The sequence below is a fragment of the Phaseolus vulgaris genome, chromosome 1 (genome assembly GCF_000499845.2).
Source record: "Phaseolus vulgaris cultivar G19833 chromosome 1, P. vulgaris v2.0, whole genome shotgun sequence".
NCBI lineage: Eukaryota > Viridiplantae > Streptophyta > Magnoliopsida > Fabales > Fabaceae > Phaseolus > Phaseolus vulgaris.
In genome coordinates, this window is record NC_023759.2 from 51137688 (window position 1) to 51158878 (window position 21191).

Sequence of the window (21191 nt, forward strand, 5' to 3'; positions counted from 1 at the left end):
GTAATATATTTTATAATATTATATTATAATAACTTGATAATATTAGTCAACCTTATTGGATTGGGGGTGCCTGAGATTTAATAAAATAGAGATTAAGATACCAATCTCACTCATATGTAATCTAATGATGTGATGTGACAAAAGTATAATTAAAATCAGTCTATTGCTAAAACTAATGTCATCTATTCTTTCTAACTTTAAGTTGAAAACATTTTTTAACCTTAGTTAAAGAAATAAATTGTTATCAAACTAATACCATATATAAAAATAATATAATTAAAATAAAATTTTGATAAAATAGTAAAATAATGTATTTTTGGTATAAAATATTTTTTATTGAGTAAAAGTTAATATGTAATGAATACTTTCTAGACATTACTATGAGAGTTTAATTTTTTTATCCATAAAAAAATATGTAGAACATCTAAGTCTCTATTCATAGCAATTTTACTACGTTCAAATAATATATATTTATATGATGTCGTTTAAACGTCTCTTCTCTCTAGTTGTATTCACTTAAGTGATAGACTTTACATTTTAAATGTTTTTTTTACTTAATCAAATATATTTTAATCAAATTTTAATTGTTTTATTTCACACTTTTTTAAAAGTTAACAAATTTACTCCATTTATTAAAAAAAGAAGATACATAAACTCTAAAATAAGATATTTTTTAAACAATAAAAATCGAAAAACTTAAAATGCATGTTAATTGTTAGTAGAAACATTATTATCAACTACCCCAAATTTAAATTTCGTTTGTTGTTAAGCAAAAGAAGAAAAAAATTATTCTAAAAAACTTATAACGTAAGAAAAGCTTTTTACATTTGTTTCTTTTTATATAATAATAACATTATACCTTTTTTTTTAAACTATCATGTCATAAAAATGAATACTACTTTCTCACAAAATATATAACATATATACAAAATGAATACTACTTTCTCACAAAATATATAACATATATACGTATTTATTTCTTAATAGATATTGCGCAACTATAAAAAAAAAATTATGTATGTCTTAGTCTCTAAATAATAAATTAATTAATGCAAAGATCAATATGATAGGTTTTAACTCTTGTTTTATTCGAATTCTTTAAAGTGTTTTTCGTCAACAAAACTTCTACTAAGTTGAAACCAGACACTTAGTTGAAATCGAAAGTTCAACTGATCAGTAACGATTTAGCGATCTTTCAACAAAACAATATCCACCTCAGATTACTGGTTAGAAACAATAACTCTAATTAAGAGTCATAAAGCGTGATTAAATATCCCTTGAGTCTATCAAGAACAAGAATAATTTTGACAGAAGAAGAAACACTCAATAGTACAAATAAATAAGAATACAAATAAATAAGAAGAGAAAAGGAATCCCATGATAAAAAAGAAAATGATTATATGAGAATAGTTAATCTCATCTTATTTAACTCGGAAGTTAGAGTATGATAATATTGGATAAGTTGTAATAATAAGTCTTAATAAGATTTAACTATCAAAAAATATATAAGTTTTGTGTTAAGAAAGAAGAGAGTATTCTTATTTCTTTTCTCATGCAGCATGACAGACAAAGCTCGACCTCGTGAACGGACATGTTACATATTACATGGGACATGGACATGGACATAGACAGCACGAAGAACTCCACCAACCCTACTCTTTTCGTCACCGCAAACGTCACCATTTCACTCCTTTTCTCGCTTCCTTCACTCTATATAACAAACAAATCAATTCAAACAACCCACTGCACAATATCCACTCTGCATTTTCACGCGCCACCGTTACCATGGTGCACCACCGCTTCCTCCTCGTAACCTACCCCGTCCAAGGTCACATCAACCCCGCCATCCAGTTTGCCAAGCGCCTCACTGCCATCGGCGTCCATGTCACTTTCGCCACCAGCACCTTCCTCCACCGTCGCATGATCAACAAACTCACCGTCCCCGGCCTCACCTTCGTCACCTTCTCCGACGGATACGACGACGGTTACGAAGGCACCAACGACTCCAACGTCATCTCCTACATGGCTGAGCTCAAGCTCCGCGGCTCTGAGTTTTTCAGAAACATCATCACCTCCGCTAAACAGGAAGGCAAACCTTTCACCTGCGTCGCCTACACCCTCATGCTTCCCTGGGTCGCAAAGGTGGCGCGTGAGTTTCGCATTCCGGGGGTGCTCCTGTGGATTCAAGCCGCCACAGTTTTAGATATCTACTATCACTACTTTCACGAATACAGGGATTACATTAACATCATCCACAAAAAAGAGGACCCCACCATAGAGTTTCCGGGTTTGCCCTTTTCGTTCGCAGCACGTGACATTCCCTCCTTCCTCCTACCCTCCAACATCTACTCTTTCGCCATTCCTCCACTCGAAGAACAGTTTCAACTTTTCGACGAAGAATCCAACCCGAGAGTTATCGTCAACACATTCGAGGACTTGGAACCCGAGTCCCTGAGAGCCATTGATAAGCTTACCATGATTTCAATTGGGCCGTTGATTCCCTCCGCTTTCTTGGACGGCAAAGACCCGGCTGATACTTCCTTTGGCGGCGACATCTTCCACGGGTCAAAGGATTACGTTGAATGGCTGGACTCAAAACCCGCGTTGTCTGTGGTTTATGTTTCGTTTGGTTCCCTTGCTGTGTTGTCTCAGAGACAGATGGAGGAGATAGCACGTGCGTTGCTAGATTCCGGGTATCCCTTCTTGTGGGTCATAAGAGAAAGCAATGGAAAAGAAGGAACCTTGCAAGAACTGAGCTGCAGAAAGGAGTTGGAGCAGAGGGGGAAGATTGTCAAATGGTGTACTCAGGTAACAAATTATTTCATTGCTCTATACCACTAACTAGGTATATGCACCAGAGACACTAACATGGATAAGATAAGAATCTATATATTATATATGCATGGTTTGGGACAAATTAGTGCATTAAATTTTTGTGCATGTGATAAAAATAAATAATATTAGAGTATGGTTTTCAGGTGGAGGTTCTGTCGCATGGTTCTGTGGGTTGCTTCGTGACACACTGTGGATGGAATTCGACAATGGAAAGCTTGAGTTCGGGGGTTCCTATGGTGGGTTTTCCGCAGTGGACAGACCAAGGGACAAACGCAAAGTTGGTGGAAGATGTGTGGAAGACGGGGGTGAGAGTGGATGATAAAGTGAACGAGGAGGGGATAGTGGAGGCCATGGAGATTAGGAAGTGTTTGGAAGTGGTGATGGGAAATGGAGGAAAAGCAGAGGAGCTGAGAAGGAATGCTCAGAAGTGGAAATGTCTGGCCCGAGAAGCCGTGAAGGAAGGAGGCTCTTCCGACAGGAACATGAACACTTTTCTTGATTATGTTTCAAAATTTGAACAGGATTGTGTCATGTAACAGTCACCCTCTTCTTCTTCTTGGAATGTTGTGCTTTTAAAGAAAGAAGGAACTTAGATAACACCTAAGTTAAGCTACTTCACTTCTTTAGTCAAGAAGAAACTCTGGGTAAAGTCAAGTGCATGCACATCAACTTTTTCAATAAATATCATTCATGGAAAAGTCCATGCCATTATTAACTTGGAAAATGATACTTGATGTGATCAATTTAAAAATAACTATATATATATATAATAATAAATAAATAAAATAGCATTGAAAGTTTTTTTTCACATTTTAAAATTTGAATATAATTTTAAAATGTTATATTTTCACATTTTTTTACCATGTTTAGTGAAAACATAAAGTCTTTTGGATGAAGAGAAATAAAATAAATAATAATAATTTGAATAATGTGATAAAATAAAATAAAAACTTAAAAAAATAGTATATTTATAAAATGATTAAATTGTTTTTGTATTAAAAATAAAACATGTTTACATGATAAGAAATATTTAAATACTTATTATTTCTTAATTAAAAACTCTGTCCGTTGTGAGTTAAAATACCTGGTTATAAAATAATTTTTGATTATTTAGTGTTATTTCTTCATCTCATAAGTTATTCTTTATCAACATCTCTCGTATTCTGAGTACTAAACTGTTGAGTGCACTTCATTATGATTTTTTTATTCACAAGTTCTTTTTTCTTCATCTGCTACACAACTTATATTTCAACAATATTACGTAAATACAACATAACTAGTATATGTAAACAAATTGTTTAATATTATATACAATATTAAAAAAAATCTTTAACCATCCTATCAAAGGAAAAAACTAAAAAAATATTAGTATAGCCATGAAACTAATGAATCAGATTTTTGTTTGATCAGACCAAATTAAATATAATTTTTTTATGCTTGTTTCAGATGTATTTTTAATTTAGAAAAACAACTTTAATAAACCTTGGATTCTTTTCCAAGATTGGGATGTGTTGGTCATGTGACCAGACCCAGAAAACATAACTAGGCCCAGTAAGAAAAATTCCAAACAAAATGGCATCTAAATTTTGAGGCAAGTGTGTCCCAGGTGAAGGTTTTTTTTTGGTCCTTGGTCTTAATTTCATATTTTCTATCATATTACTCATCAAAGATTTTTTTTTTTTAAATTTTTTTTGCTATATCTTCTCTTCTGAGCTGAGGTGGACATTGATGTTTTTCCCTTTTTTTATGAATTCATCATGAATTGTCTCTTACCAGATGTACCTATTAAAACCAAAGTGGACCAACAAATGCAGACTGTTATAAGAACTTAAAAACATCAGACATGTTTCTTCCTATACTTTCTCAGAAAAAACCATACTACATTCAATAAAAATAAATTTGTAGATTTTGTTATTTTGATATAGAGTTATGGATCGAGTTTGATACTAAGAAGTACATAGGTTGATTGGAGTTGTCGGAACAAGTTTGACTTTTAGTTTCATTGACTTATGTCTGAGATTAGGGGACTCTGACATCATGGGTTGAGTCCGACTCTTTGGTAAACGGTCGTCTACTGATGGCATGATTAAAGACATTATCAGCAATCCTAGATAGTCGACCTTTAATAAGAGACAATATTTATTATAAAAATAGATCAATAAAGAGATCAAATACAAATGAGATAGAGTGAAAATTTTAGTATATATCAGAAGATACGTAAAAAAAAAAAAACAAATTACACACTAGATTAAAAATACATTCATTCTCCATCACTTTAAATGTTTTGGATTTCAAATGGTCTATACTTTTGTCGGAAAGAATTAGTAATTATAAAAAAAACAATTTGAATGAGAAAAAAACATATGAAAGTGTTTTATTAAATTTATTAGAACGCATTCAAATTATAAATATTAACAAAATCATTCGATTACGATAAACCTATTTTAATACTTACTTTTATTAAAGATACTTAAACGAAAGTCAATGTAAAAGGCATACATCATATGAATAGAGTCTTTAATATGAAATTAATAAGAAAAGTATTTAGAAAAAAGGTACTGCTGAGGTTAGAATTTAAATTTAAGAAAAGACAGATAATAAAAATTTAAACATAAAACAAAAAATATAAAATGCAAACAACTTTATAATTTAAATGAAATATGCAATGAATAATTAATAAAATGACTACAGAAAGAAAAGAAAAAAAAAACTTGTGAATGATGCAGAACCTTTGAAATGGAGATATGAATGTTGCAACCAAGAATCCCCAACAGAAGCCCAAACAATGGTGAAGAAGCTGGAATCCACCCCATACCATATAACTATTATTCATCTCTTTGATAATCATTTTTGTTTTAAAATTCATTTGATTAGATAATTATTATTACTCGTAACCTAACGTATCCCGTAACTCTGTCGTGTCAGTGTCCGTATCTGTACTACATAGACTATTTACTTGATAATATTTTTTTAAAAAAATTCATTTGATTAGATCATTTTCTCTTCAATTATCTTTTATAATAAATAAAATCTCAGTTACAATCTCTTCAATACTTTATTGGAAAAACAATTAGTTTGATATAAAATAGTAATGGGGTGGATGGGGAAGCTTCCGTGGAAAGTGAAAAGGAGAATGATAAAAGGTATGAAAAGCAATTGAAAAAGGATAAAGAAGACAGTGTTTGGTAGATTATTGCTGTGATTACTTTTCTTAATTCAGTTAATTATTCTCACTCATGCCCCTTCAAATCCGCATAAAACATAATCATATAATGTTTGTAAAAGACAGAGAAACATACAATTACGTATACCTTTGTTAGTCAATGGGAAAGACAAAAACAAAAACAGTGTACGCGAAATCTAGTAAGCAACAGCTGGCACTAACGGGACCACACTACACACTTCCCTCAACCACGTATTCCTTTTCTTTCCCACACATTTATTATTTTTTTTTATCTTTTATTATATCAAAATATCTCTTAGATCTTCTAACTAATTTTTATTTTTATGTGATGCGTTTTTACCCTGTAATTATTTTATATTATTATTAATAATACACGATAATGAAAAATTCAGCTTTTTAGAAATTGTTTTTTTTTTTTTTGTTGTTGTTGTGGTGGTTACCTAATACAGCGCTTTTTCTGTCTTTTGGTATTGATTCTCCACTCTACTACTCTGGATGTGGGACCTTGTTCTCACTGTCATGGGCCCACTCTCTTTTTCTTCCTATCATCAAAACATCAATTTACTCTTACTGAACTTTCTTACTTTTTTGCCCTCAATTTCTCATAATACTACTTATTATTTTGCATTGATAATACGTATAAATACGTATACTTAATTATGTACACGTATGTGAAATCTACAACAATGAGACAAGAACTCTGTAAGAGGAATCCATGCATCTAAGAAAGAATTTTGAAGTAGATTGAAATCGATTATAAAAAATTGATTTTAAAGTTTTAAAGATGTTGAAAATTAAATGGGTTTTGGAATTTTGTTGGTGTTGAAAATCGATTTTGGGATTTTGTTAATGTGAAAATTGATTTTGATGCACATTATACAATATATAATTATTTTTAAGTTATTTTCCATGTTAGAAATCGATTTTATGGACATTATATACAACATTTGTTAGCGTTAATATTTTACTTTTCTAAGACTATATAGGATATATAATTATTTAATATTTTAAATATTTTTAAAATTTTATACATTTCACATTTTTATTTAGATAGAACTTTAAATATTCAAGATTTGTATTTATTTATGTTTTTGAATACTTTAGAAACTTAAGGAATTTCATGTTTTTATTTAAACAAAAACATTAAATATTAAGATTTGTATTTATTCAAGATTTTAAATATTCTAGAAACTATACATTTCAGATTCGTATTTAATTAGGATATTAAATATTTAGAATTTATAACAATATTATTAATCATAAAAAATAAATACATAAATTAATTAATTAGTTTTTAAAATATTATAGCAAATTTTATCTTAATCTTTTATTAGATAAAAAATATAAATTCTTTACATTCCAAAAAACTCATATTCTTTTAAACAATTATTCAACAATATTAATAACAAATTTATAATCTTATATTTAAGAACTTTAAGTGAACATTATTCCATAACTTACTAATTTCAATAAACTTTATCTCAAAACTTTTCTTAAATATCCCTTTTAACATACTAAAATGCAAACATGGTCTTCTTTGAAGTTTGGTCTGAAATTCTGATAAATTTACTATTGAGCCATCCCCTCCGAAATTGAATCGAAAGAGAGGTACCATTACTAGTTATAATCAGACGCAACCAAACACATTTCTCCCAAATCTGAATGGCCACTTCCAAACTAAAACGGAAAACCCTACATTCTCTCTGTAACCTCTTTCTTCTCTTTTTCACTCTCGCCGGCACCGCCATTGCCGACGATGCCGCCGTCATGTCCAAGCTCAAGGAAGCCTTGAGTCCCACGCCGTCGGGCTGGTCGGGGACCAGCTTCTGTGACTGGAAAGGCGTCGGATGCAGGGGCAACAGCGTAACCTCAATCAACATCGCTTCACAGTCACTCACCGGAACGCTACCTCTGGATCTCAACTCCCTCTCCCAGCTCACCTCGCTCTCTCTCCAGAGCAACGCGCTCGCCGGCGCGTTGCCTTCCCTCGCCAACCTCTCCATGCTGCAAACCGTCTTCCTCGGCGGCAACAACTTCACCTCCATCCCCAAGGGTTGCTTCCAGGGTCTTACTAGCTTACAAACCCTCAGCATCGAAGACTGCTTCAACCTCGCTCCATGGTCGATTCCCACCGAGTTGACTCAGTCCTCCAACCTCGTCAAACTCGATCTCGGAAGCACAAACCTCATTGGTACCTTGCCGGATGTGTTTGACTCCTTTGTGAGTTTGCAGGAGCTTCGTCTCTCTTACAACAACCTCACTGGGGGTTTGCCGAAGAGCTTCGCGGGATCTGGGATTCAGTATCTGTGGCTCAACAATCAGAAAGACGGGTTCGGGTTTTCGGGTACTATTGAGGTGCTTGCTTCCATGACCCATTTGACTCAGGTGTGGCTTCAGAAGAACCTTTTCACAGGTCCCATTCCGGATTTGTCGAATTGCACCACTTTGTTTGATCTGCAGCTGAGAGACAACCAGTTAACCGGTGTGGTTCCGCCTTCTCTCATGTCCCTTTCTAGCTTGCAGAACGTTTCTTTAGACAACAATGTGCTTCAGGGTCCTTTTCCTTCGTTTGGGAAAGGTGTGAAGGTAACTCTCGATGGGGTGAATAGTTTTTGTACGAAAGACACTGGACCCTCTGGACCCTGCGATTCTCGCGTCACCACTTTGCTTGATATTGCTAAAGATTTCGGCTATCCCATTAAGTTGGCGCGTTCCTGGTCCGGGAATGATCCTTGTGCCGATTGGAGTTTCGTTGTGTGTGCTGCGGGGAAGATTGTTACGGTGAATTTGGCGAAGCAGAATTTGACGGGAACGATTTCACCTGCATTTGCCAATTTAACTGATTTGAGAAACTTGTATCTCAATAGCAATAATTTGGTGGGTTCAATACCGGGAGGCCTGACGAATTTGGCTCAGCTTGAGGTTCTGGATGTGTCTAATAACGATCTATCTGGTGATGTTCCAAAGTTCCCAAGCAAGGTGAAGTTCAGTAGTGCAGGTAATGCTCGGCTTGGGCATTCTGGAGGTGGTGGTGGCAATGGAAGTACTCCGTCAAACGGTTCTGGTGGTGCACCGAGTGGAAGTCCAAGTGCAGCGTCAGGCGGTTCGGGACTCTCTCCTGCTTGGATCGGAGGTATTGTGGTTATTGCTGTGTTTTTTGTTGCGGTGGTCGTATTTGTCTTTTGCAAGTGTCATGCTAAAAATCGCCACGGGAAGTTTGGAAGGGTTAATAATCCGGAAAATGGGAAAGGAGAGGTTAAGATTGATATGATGAGCGTTACCAATTCCAATGGATATGGTGGTGTCCCGAGCGAGTTGCAAAGCCAGGGCAGTGAGCGTAGTGATATTAATGTTTTTGAGGGTGGGAATGCTACTATTTCAATTCAGGTTCTTCGGCAAGTAACGGATAATTTCAGTCAGAATAACATTTTAGGTAGGGGAGGATTCGGGGTTGTTTATAAAGGGGAATTGCATGACGGAAGTAAAATTGCTGTGAAGAGAATGGAATCTGTTGCAACGGGGAGTAAGGGATTGAATGAGTTCCAAGCAGAGATTGCAGTTCTCAGTAAAGTCAGACACAGACATTTGGTTGCTCTTTTAGGATTTTGCATCAACGGCAACGAAAGGCTTTTGGTGTACGAGTATATGCCTCAAGGGACGTTAACACAACACCTGTTTGATTGGCAAGAAAATGGATGTGCTCCATTGACTTGGAAACAAAGGGTAGCAATAGCTTTGGATGTAGCTCGGGGAGTGGAATACCTGCACAGCTTAGCTCAGCAAAGCTTCATTCATAGGGACTTGAAACCCTCCAACATATTATTGGGTGATGACATGAGAGCCAAGGTTGCAGATTTTGGTTTGGTAAAAAATGCACCAGATGGAAAATATTCTGTCGAGACAAGGTTGGCTGGAACATTTGGATATCTGGCACCTGAATATGCAGGTATACTTGGAAAACCTCTGAACCCAAGCTTATCTTAAAATTTTTGGACTTTTTTTATTTATTTCCTTTTCCGTATATTTTTCTCATAATAATTATCAGTTATTTGCATTTTTTTCTTGTTTAATGATTTGTTTTCTAGTGTTTTTTTTTTTTTTGCTTGTGGATCTGCTTGGGTTAATTCGTTAAGTGGCCTGCTCCCAATTACCCTTTTTTTATGTGATGAATGAATACTCTGATTAGATTAAATCTTGGATTACTGAGGGAGTTTTGCTATATGTTTGCTGTTGGGTTCCTTAGTGCCCTGAGATTCTTTTGTTACAAAATTAGTCAACCGTGAATTCCACATTTCTACTACGATACATTTGTGTATCTTTAAAAGCACGTCCTAAGATTTTCTTTGTCTCCACTGCCTTGCAATTTTGAAGAATATTTGTTTTGTTTTAGTTTAGTTTAGCTTAGCCAGATTATTGTTGCCTCATACACAATTGGTTGCGTTAGCTTTATGCTAGCTTATTCCTTTACTTGTAGTTAATGTGATATTGTTTCTTGGCAGCTACTGGAAGAGTGACCACCAAAGTAGATGTGTACGCATTTGGAGTAGTTTTGATGGAACTGATCACCGGTAGAAGGGCATTGGACGATACTGTGCCTGATGAAAGGTCTCACTTGGTTTCCTGGTTCCGTAGGGTACTAATTAACAAGGAGAACATCCCAAAGGCAATTGATCAAACCCTGGATCCCGATGAGGAAACCATGGAGAGCATATATAAAGTGGCTGAACTGGCAGGTCATTGCACTGCTCGTGAACCCTACCAAAGGCCAGATATGGGTCATGCAGTGAATGTCTTGGTTCCTCTGGTAGAGCAATGGAAGCCTACCAGCCATGAAGAAGAAGAAGGTTATGGCATTGACGTTCACATGAGCCTTCCTCAAGCTCTGCAAAGATGGCAAGCTAATGAAGGCACTTCCACAATGTTTGACATGTCCACTTCACAAACTCAATCAAGCATTCCTGCAAAACCTTCAGGATTTGCAGACTCTTTTGATTCCATGGATTGCCGATGACAAAAATGACAAACAGATCGCTGATGAGAACGATGTTAAGCTATTTTGATCTCGCAACATCACCGAATTGTATCACAATTTATTTATTTATTTTTTAAATGTTAATTTTGTTAATGTTCCTGCTGCATTCTCCTTCTGCCCCAGTTTGATGTTTTTTATTGATTTTTTTCAAAGCTAACTGATGGATTAGTCGATGGTTGGTTTCTTAGATGAGAATTATTATAGGAATGTTAATTGTATGATATTTTTCATTATTTTTTGAATCAGAAGAAAATTTATTGCACCTGGTTGTTTCGTATTTGACCAAGCGTTTGTAGTTTCTATGTTTCACTTTCATGGCCAAACCAAAGCCGCGTAAATGAACAGCAGATTATAAACAGATGACAGCTATTGGTTGAAGAATTCAAAGTTAATTAATTATGTTGCATCGGCATAAAGAAGTCCCTTTAGCATCTTTTAAATTCATGTGTTTATATTCTTTTGGTTGTCCTCTTTTATTCTGCTATCATTTTCCGTGTTTGCGTGGCATAAATAACGAAAATAAAGAAATTAGAACGTGCAGAGAGTATGTATATGTATAATTATTATAATTATGGAGGAAGTGGTGTGTCTGTGTCGGACATGTTTCTTAAATGATACAGTGTGTCTGTGTACATGTTTCTTAAATGATGCAGTGTGTCTGTGTCAGACACGTTTGATGCAGTGTATATGTGTCGGACACGTTTCTTAAATGATGTGTCCGTATGTGTCAGACACACTTGATGCGGTGTGTCTGTGTTAGACACGTTTCTTAAATGATACGGTGTGTCTGTGTTAGACACGTTTCTTAAATGATACGTCAGACATACGTATTAGACATCCATACTTAGATTTATGACAATTTTATAATACTTTATTAGGGTTTATGTTACATAGTGTGTAAGCATGACTATCTATGTTGCATAGGTGTATCAAAATTTGGTGTTGACTGTGGCATATCACCTTAATTTGAGTTGAGGAGCTTACACGTTTACGCATATTACGGTATTTTAAGTATGGACTTTGTAGTGTGGTAGCAAGATTGGTGATTTTGGTGACAAAACACATGCTGTGGGCTCCATCACCACATGCCATCATTTTCACAATCTGAATTCTACACCCAAAATTATTCTGCATACCTCACCAGTTACATAAACAGCTATTCATTTTTCATTATTTTATACTCAATGGAAAAATCTCTGTCATTATTATTTTTTAGATTTCTTGATGAAAAAAAAGTGTTAAAAAGGTTAAGTTTTGCATTATGAAGCTACCAACAGCTATTTTCTCACGTATCAATTATAATAATATTACCACTAGATCATTTATAACAATGCTACTATTTTATCAAAAATACAATCTCTTTCTTTATTATTTTCAGTAAAATATCCTGGAAAATTTTAAAAGAATTATTGTTTCTTTTATTATATTAATAATAGCTTTACTAAATAAGCTTTTATTTAATATTTGGATATCGTCTTACGTATTTTATTCATTGATAAGTTTTGATGTACTCTTAAAATGGTTTTATTGAAATTTATACAATAACATTTCCACGATATAGAGTTTCATATCTCATGCTTACTATTACTTTTTAATTTCTTATTGATTAGCTTCTGATAATTTTCTGTAGATTTCCAATGAGTGGTAACACAACCTTTTTACTAAAATAAAAACTACCATAAACTCAAAAACAGCAATAAAAATAAGAAGAATAAAATAAAAGCATATAAATAATAAAAGCTTATTAGAAATTAACTTGATTCAACTATACAATATTAACAAATTCTAATCAATACTTATAATAAATTCACAATGAAACAAGTTAATTTTTCTCAATCAGAAATACAGAAACTTTAGAAATTATCTCACTTGCACAAAAATTATTACCGCGTCACATTTAACTGCCACTAACATCCACACTTTTAATTAAGAGATATATAGACTGAGTCAAACTTTCACTAAAAAATCATTAAATATTAATTAAATTTAAAGATAAAAATTAATTAATTAATTAAATTAGATACTAATTTAGAGATTAAAAAGTTATTGATATCTGATGTTATTTTTATTATTAATAAAATAGTTTTCAAATTGGTATCTAAAATCTGGTAACTAAAACTTGGTAAGTAATAGTTAGGTACCAAATTTAGAAATTACTTTATAAATTTTTAATAATAATAAAAATTATTTTTGATACCAATAATTTTTTAATTTATATAATAGTTTCTAATTTAATCAATACAGTAACTAATTACTTTAATATCTAAAATTAGTTTTTATTTAATAATTAGTGTTTACAACTACTTAAACTATAATGCTTACATTAAAATCCTAGTTATTTATTACAGCAGTTTTGTGTCTCCTGCATATATCAGAGGCACTAAAGTTGCAACAGAAGAGGCAAAGGAGAGACAAATGATGATACAGAAGAGTGAATGAGAACTATGATGGAGCACCAAGATATGAGGCAAGTCTTAATATGTCACTGAATATTCCAGCAGCAGTGACTTGTGCACCAGCTCCAGGTCCACGAACAATGAGAGGCTGAGTTTTGTACCTTCTTGTTGTGAAAGCAATCATGTTATCTGATCCTGATACTTGTGCAAATGGATCATCCTTCTTGAATCTTCTCAGCTCTACCACTCCTTTGCTGTTTCTCACGTCCACCACCCCCACATATCTCAACACCTTCAAACATAACATCAAAAACTTGTTGTTATGGAAAACACTATCAATGCCTTTAATGTACCTATTTTGTTCATAATCAAGATTCCTGAATATTCTTTAGTTACTCACTTCTCCAGCACTCTCTGCATCTTTTAATTTCTCTGCTAATTCCTGATCAAATTTTGGCAGTTGCTGCATAAACTCTTCAGCTGATGCACTAACCTGCAAGTCCTCAAAATGTTCATATAAACTGATAATAGTAGTACACAGTAAAACAGAACTCTATGATTAATAGAAATCGGTTCTGACTCTTAGTGGTTCTGGCACCAGATTTTCAACGGGAATATCAGAAAGCTCTAGCTTCAAACCCGATTCCCTTGCGAGAATTATCACCTGTAGAACCACAATAAACTTAAAAATCAAATAATAATAACAAACAGATTCAAGAGGGTTGAGCTAATTAAGCATAAAAAAACCATCATGAACTTAAATAGCACTGTCATCATCCCAGATGGTCTAACTAGTTCTCATTGGCATCATGATATTTCAATATAGTAGTTAGTCATAACTTTCTTTTATAAATATAAATTATACATTTTGAGATTTATATTATTATTAAGAATTAGATTTTTAAGTCTAACTCAATCTCATAAAAGCGTCTCCTCACACCAAAAGTTACAGTTCGTGCATGGAACAATATATTATGAATAGACTCGAAATGACTACCATATTTAGAAATGTACTTTTAAATCTAACTCAATCTCATAAAACCAGCTTATGAGATGAGGTTTGTACCCACTTATATACTGTGAAAGACTTTAATCTCTAGTTGATGTAGAATCTCCAACAATTATCCAAATAAATTGTAAACAGGAGAGGACAAAGAATTGAAAAATTGCTTATCTACACGATGTTCTAAGGTCGACTATCAGCAACACATTTGATACTGTACATTGTACCTTTCTAGCAACATCAGTTCCTGACAGGTCATCCCTTGGATCAGGCTCGGTAAAACCTGCATCCCTTGCTTCAGCTACTACCTCACTAAAAAGACGGCCATCTTTGAAGTTGTTAAAGATGTAACTCAAAGTCCCACTGAAAACCAAAGCAGTAGAAGCATAAGATCAAAGGAATAAAGCGTAAGAACATTATTAGTGATCCATGAAGTAATGTTCTTCATTTCTATTTCACTCCTGGGGGAGCAAAAACTGCCACAGGGTGGACAATAGTCTGATATGTTGGGTTGTCTAATCCACAAAAAGAGAAGTGGTGATAGAAAAATAGTTTCACAACGAACCTGAAGATACCTTCAATTTGCAATATTCTGTCACCAGTCTCAAGAAGGCCCCGTAAAGTGCTGATAATTGGAAGACCAGCCCCAACAGTGGCTTCATAGAAGTAATGTGTGTAAGATTGCCTCTGAAGAGCTCTTAACCTCAAATACTGGCCATGGAGATGCAAAGAAGGTGATCCATTACAAAAAAGCAAAGTGTAAAAGAATAATGATGTGGTAATTGGAGATTATAGAAGGGAAAGACTCAAGAAATTAGCAAAATGGCGTTAGAGTAACCTTAACTAGGGAATAATGCACATGTTACATTACAAAAAAGGGTATGTTATAAAAAGGACAATAAGGTAGATTGTTTCATTTTACCTCATTAAGTGGTCCTGAATTTGCCTTCTTGTTGGGAGTGATCACATGTATTCCTTTGCACAGCCAATCATCGTAATTGCTAGCTATGACTGTGTCGGCTGTGCAGTCCACCAACACAGTGTTTGGTATAAAATGATTTCCATGCACATTTTGAACAAATTTTTCCAAATCAGCAACTTCTCCTTTTTCTTCTCGAAGTTCTCTCCATTTGTCTAAGTTGATGCCCCTGAAATCAAATAGTTCATCGTAATTTAGTGAATGAAATGAGAACCAAATTTGATCAATAGGGCAGACATCATCGGGGAAATTTCCTTCTTCATTGGACCTGTTTTAAGCCATTTTGATAGAACAAGGCCCTCTAGAACGGTATAAATAAGAAGGAACCCTCATAATGAAAGGTAATATCATTCTGAAATCCAAAACTTTACTATCCATATTGACCTCATCTAACTTGAATGTCGGATTATCTTTGCAAGTACTCCATCCTTTCGGAATTCAAGGAGAGTAGTTGAAATTGAAGAGCAGACAGGAGCAGTTCCATAGGGGATATTCGGATCTCGGATAACTTGTAAGAACAAGAGTCATATGTTTGACAACACTACACATCTTCCTTAACTAGTTGCCCACAGAGCTTAACTGTTGATTAAACTAGGGATGTGATGGCTCAAGCTTCTATTATGTTGTTCTGTAACTGAAGTCTCGTGAGCTTCTGGGTTAAATCATTATCCCTATAGAGGCTTTTATTTTTTTCACTTTGGGATCATAAGGTCTCAAATATTATGTCAACTATTTAATGTTCAAATAATAAAACTAATTTGACTTACTCGTCATCATCAAGGAGCATCAGCTTAGAACCAATGATCCCCATTACACGCAAATCAATGTTAAATTCCTCTTTCAGAATTGCAGCCTGCATAAATAAATTTTACATAAATTCGGGATAAACCTCAAGAAACCTAAAAGGGTGTTGAAATTTTAAAATGGACCAAGAAACTAGTGTTATTGCTTCATCATTTCATGTGTCCTGTGTGTACGTACGTGCCTATGCATGTCAGCAAAAGGTCATGTTTACAATACCAAAATACTAACTTAATAACAACCAATGATAAAATCCGGAAACCTTTTTTATACACAAGATTAGTTTCCGAATTATCCAGATGCGTGATTAGCTTTTGGATTACATGTTCTGGAAGTCTTTTCTAGACATAAGATTAACTTCTAGATTATGTATGAGGGTGACAAAAAAAAGATAAAATGGTATTTTCATATTTAGTACGGGTAACACAATAAAGGAGGTATGGAGATGCAGGAAGAAACAGTCTTACCTGATCTTTTAGCTGGTCAAGAAGTGTGCTTCCAATTGATCCAGGCCCAACAAGGCCCATTGCTATGGTGGTTCTGGAGAGATAAAATCTGGAATGAACAGCACGTAAAGCCTTTACAGAATCCTCCCGCTTTACAACTACGGTGATGTTGTACTCAGAACAACCTTGTGCTACTGCACGTACATTTATGTTGGCCTGTGTTCAATTTCAACAACATCTATTACTACACACAAGTTCAACCCAAAAAACAATATATACCAACGTATTGTTTTTATACATTCTTGCTGTATATTTTCTATATAGATTGCATGATAGTAGGATTAACTTTTCTATATTATTTTCATCAACAGAATGCAGAAGTAACTTTAACACAACAATAAGCATCAAAATACAGATATCAACCATAACTTGCTGACCTTTGCCAATGCATCGAAAAGGGTGGCACTAACTCCAGGAGTACTTGCCATTTTCTGGCCGACAGCTGCCAAAATACTACAATTTGGAAGGACTGCAACCTGAGAGACCCAAAGAAACCATTGATATTGATTGTTATCAGCAATCTGTTACTCACAGAAATCACCAAACTTTTGCATAATGCCACATATTTATTCAACATTAATGAAGTAGATCCCTAATTCACTTTCAGAAATTTTAAATAATTTATAAGTTAGATCCTAGTCCTTAAGATACTATATTTTGAACATTTGTTGTGTGCTTGGTCTGCCTCTAATGGGGTCACACAAAAAGAAATAAGGAAAAGTTATATGATATCAATCTTCAGCTTTATAAACTTAATATCTACAAATATCATAATTCTTCTTAGTCTTGACACTTGAATCGTGATAACTGAACACAAGAAATTGACTGCAGTCAAATTGAAACTAGCACGTGGTTGTATCAGAATTAGATTTGACACCTGAGAAAGACGACCAACATTCAAAGCGCCATCAAATAAAGACTGCAACACCTCGGCAACTGCTTTTACTTCTTTCTCAGGAACAGCAAAGCACACAGAATGCTCACTACTAGCCTACAAAGTTAATTACCATGTAAAATTCATATGTATATATATATATATATATATATATATATATATAGCTGTGAAAAATTAAGGGGGAAAACAGCAATAGATGGTGAATGGACCTGTGATATCATAATAACATTCGCTCCAACATCTTTTACTGCAGCAAAAATAGCGCTAGCAGTTCCTGGAACACCAGCCATTCCCGTTCTGCAAAAGGAAACAATGAGAAAAACATTGTAGTCTCCAACTCTGAGGCGTCTAGCATAAAATGGCTGCAATTCGTGACTCACCCCTCCACATTCACGAGTGCCAAGTTGTCTATGGTTGCAAAGCCTTTGACATAATTTTTTAACTTCAGCTTATCTTCATCACCAATAATAGAAGGATGGCAGATCATTGTTCCAGAAGAAGAAAGGTTGAAAATATTCCTTATTATGATTGGTATGCCATATCGAATAACTGGAGTTATTGTGCGTGGATGTAAGACATTGGCACCAAAATAAGACTGCGCAAGATGTTGTTTGAAAGTTAGTCTCCTGAATTTTATACACACAATTAGCTTTAAAACTTTGGAGACTACAACTTACCATTTCCCATGCTTCTTGATAAGACAGTGTCTTCAAAATCACAGCATCACCGACTGCAGAACATGTCTATACTAAATTAAACTCACACTGAGACTGACATAATCCTTATTGTCAAATTATATAATTCATAATTATATAATATATAAATTTGTGTCCCTATGTCCTACATTTTAGAAATTATACGTATCTCCATATCATTAGTGTCCATCTCTGTGTTACATAGTAAAAGACACAACAAAAACAAAATTATCATCACCGTGTCAATAGTGAAGGATCAGAACGAACCTTTTCTAGGATCTGCACTATACACGCCATCTACATCTGTCCAAATTGTGACCTGACGAGCCTTAAAGAGAGCACCCATAATAGCTGCAGAGAAGTCACTTCCATCTCTCTTGAGAGTAGTAGGAATATTCTGAGGTGTGCTTGCAATAAATCCTGTGGCAATGATTACATCAGATGGATTTATAGAGTACCATTTCTCAAGTCTTCGTTCAGATTCCAAGTAATCCGGGTCAACTTGATCAGAACGAGTAGGTTTTACAATAAGGACTTCCCTCGCATCCATCCATTTGCAGTCAGTCCCTTGCTGCAGAATAAAAGGGAAGCAGCTGCAATCAGCACATTCACACTAAAAGAAAATGCATACATTTCTTAAAAAGAACAGCATACTTTCTTAATTACTAAAGACAATATCTGTGCAGACCATAACTCTCCGTGACCCACAACAAATTCAGTAAAGGATTCTGTAGCATGACCAGCTGCAAGATATGAAGTATGTTGCATGAGTTTTTAGTTCAAAGGGAAGTAAAAGGGCAGAAACAGATAGAGAATAGGGGTTACCTATGTATATGGCCTGAAGCATTGCTTTGAGGTCACTGATGTCTTGATGCAACTGAGATAAAAAAGCAGCAAGATCTTCTCCAGCAATTAGGTCATGTGCAGTTGAGCTGTGCTTCTCCAAAACAACATCCAGGGCAGAAACATAAGACTCGTCACGGGACTGAGCCTTGTAGATAAGATCATACATCATATCTGTCACTTTTGACATAGCAGAGACCACAACAAATTTCCTCTGAGAATCATCATTGATAATTATGTCTGCAACATTCTTAATTCTCGATGAGTTTCCCACACAGGTTCCACCAAACTTGTGAACAGACCAAGTTTCTCCTTTGGGGAGCCTTTTTTCCTCCACAGCTACATCCACTGAAACATCTGCCCGAAAATAAAGAAAAGCACACACTAAATTGCCATTCACTACTCTCATTTCCGTACCTTCTTTCTGCACAATGAAAACAAAGCATTCTTATGTGCATATAAATAATTAGCTCAAGTGTGAACCTGTAACTGAAGCACATATCCTTGCGCTTGGTGACTCTCTCCCAAATCGTAAACTTATTAACACCAAGAAAAAGAAAATCTGTCAATGGACTGCGGCTAATTGAATTGGAAAGAATAAATAAATAAAAGGAAAATGCAGACCATGTACAACACATCACTTGTTTTTTACATTTACCTAGTATTTTAACAAACATATGATGAATTTCAATGTTGTTTTTGTTTGCAACAGTAATATAAGTGAATGAAAATGTAGGAAAATGCATTACAGGCAACATGGTTTTCAGAAAAAATGAAATGAGAGAGTATGAGATAGTATAGTTGTTGGTGAAGATACCGAAGGTGGTGTGAAGAAGGGTGGGAAGAGAGTGAGCAGTGACATGAAGTGTGTGGAATTGGAAGGGAAGTGCAGTTGAAGGAGTGAAAGATGACAGAGCCAAATGACAGCATTGGCAATGCCATGAGTGTGTGCAGAAGAGAAAGGACAGTGTGAGGAAGTTTGTGAGATATGAAGTCTATTTATGAACACTCACTCTCTTACACTGTTGCTTTAACACCATTTTTTATTTCTGTCTCACTTTTTTGTGTATCACGTGTGAAATTTGTTAGTTTATCTCTGTAATTTGCATTGTTCCTCACCACTGGGTTGAACTTTAAAAAAGTTTATTACTTAAGTAATTGTGTGGCAGTGTTACAGCATAGGCTATGATTCCCTACTCAGTCCTCAATTATTTCTACCAATGAACTTGTCCTGTTGCTGCTTAAATTCATGTGCCCTACTCAAAATCATAACCCCAACCACCTTAGCCACTCACAATACCTATCCCAGATATACCTTTTCTAACTTTTTCCCTTTTTTAACTCACAAGATCAAAAAAAATAAGAAATTAACTTTTCAGCAAATATTGAATGGTTTAGAATTTAGTACATAAGATTTAGAGAGTTTAAAATTTATAGTTTGTGATTTCAGTTTAGGGTTTAGGGTTACAAGAACTTAGAATTTAGGATTTAAGATTTAGAGTTTAAAATTTATAGTTTGTGATTTAGTTTAGAGTTTAGGGTTTATAAGATTTTAGAATTTAAGACTTAAGATTTAGAGTTTAAAATTTATAGTTTGTGATTTTAGGATTTAGGATTTAGATGATCTTAGAATTTAGGGTTTAAGATTTATAATTTATGTAAATATGAGTTTGAATTAGATTTAAATTTTACTATTTCACTATATTAAGAACAAATAGAATGATTGATCTAATTATACTATTTTAATAGATTTGAGGTTGGAATATTTATTATTTAAAATATTTTATATTTATTAATTTACAAAAATAATCAAATAGATTTATTACTTTAAATAAATATTTATAAGATTTGATCACTTCTTAAAAAAGTATATCTTATTACTAGATAGTCTTTTATATCATATTATAAACAACTCGTCTTGATTAATTACTTCCCATCAAATAATTTCACGAAAGGAATATATTCATATGGATATTAAAATAATTAAAAATGATATAAAACGCAATTCTTTAAATATTACGA

The 21191-nt window shown here is 34.1% G+C and overlaps 3 protein-coding genes across 3 annotated transcripts; 2 read left to right on the forward strand and 1 right to left on the reverse strand.

The window, feature by feature from the left end:
- The first annotated feature begins 1582 nt into the window (after positions 1-1582).
- Positions 1583-3559, forward strand: LOC137815287 (phloretin 4'-O-glucosyltransferase-like). Its single transcript, XM_068618415.1, has 2 exons — positions 1583-2808; positions 2979-3559. The coding sequence occupies exons 1-2, from the start codon at positions 1606-1608 to the stop codon at positions 3369-3371; spliced, it is 1596 nt and encodes a 531-aa protein (XP_068474516.1). The 5' UTR covers positions 1583-1605; the 3' UTR covers positions 3372-3559.
- A 3983-nt stretch (positions 3560-7542) lies between these two features.
- On the forward strand, positions 7543-11313 carry LOC137815288 (receptor-like kinase TMK4). The gene is made up of 2 exons (XM_068618417.1): positions 7543-9965; positions 10519-11313. The coding sequence occupies exons 1-2, from the start codon at positions 7682-7684 to the stop codon at positions 11028-11030; spliced, it is 2796 nt and encodes a 931-aa protein (XP_068474518.1). The 5' UTR covers positions 7543-7681; the 3' UTR covers positions 11031-11313.
- Positions 11314-13302: 1989 nt separating this feature from the next.
- On the reverse strand, positions 13303-20188 carry LOC137815289 (bifunctional aspartokinase/homoserine dehydrogenase 2, chloroplastic-like). The gene is made up of 18 exons (XM_068618418.1): positions 19987-20188; positions 19653-19705; positions 19152-19526; positions 18981-19069; positions 18594-18897; positions 18309-18361; positions 18012-18226; positions 17841-17928; positions 17614-17727; positions 17114-17212; positions 16698-16892; positions 16197-16282; positions 15373-15598; positions 15016-15161; positions 14678-14813; positions 14028-14111; positions 13848-13940; positions 13303-13739 (listed from the first exon to the last, which is right to left on the reverse strand). Exons 1-18 carry the CDS (start codon positions 20109-20111, stop codon positions 13494-13496), a joined length of 2727 nt encoding a protein of 908 aa, XP_068474519.1. The 5' UTR covers positions 20112-20188; the 3' UTR covers positions 13303-13493.
- Between the last annotated feature and the right edge of the window lie 1003 nt (positions 20189-21191).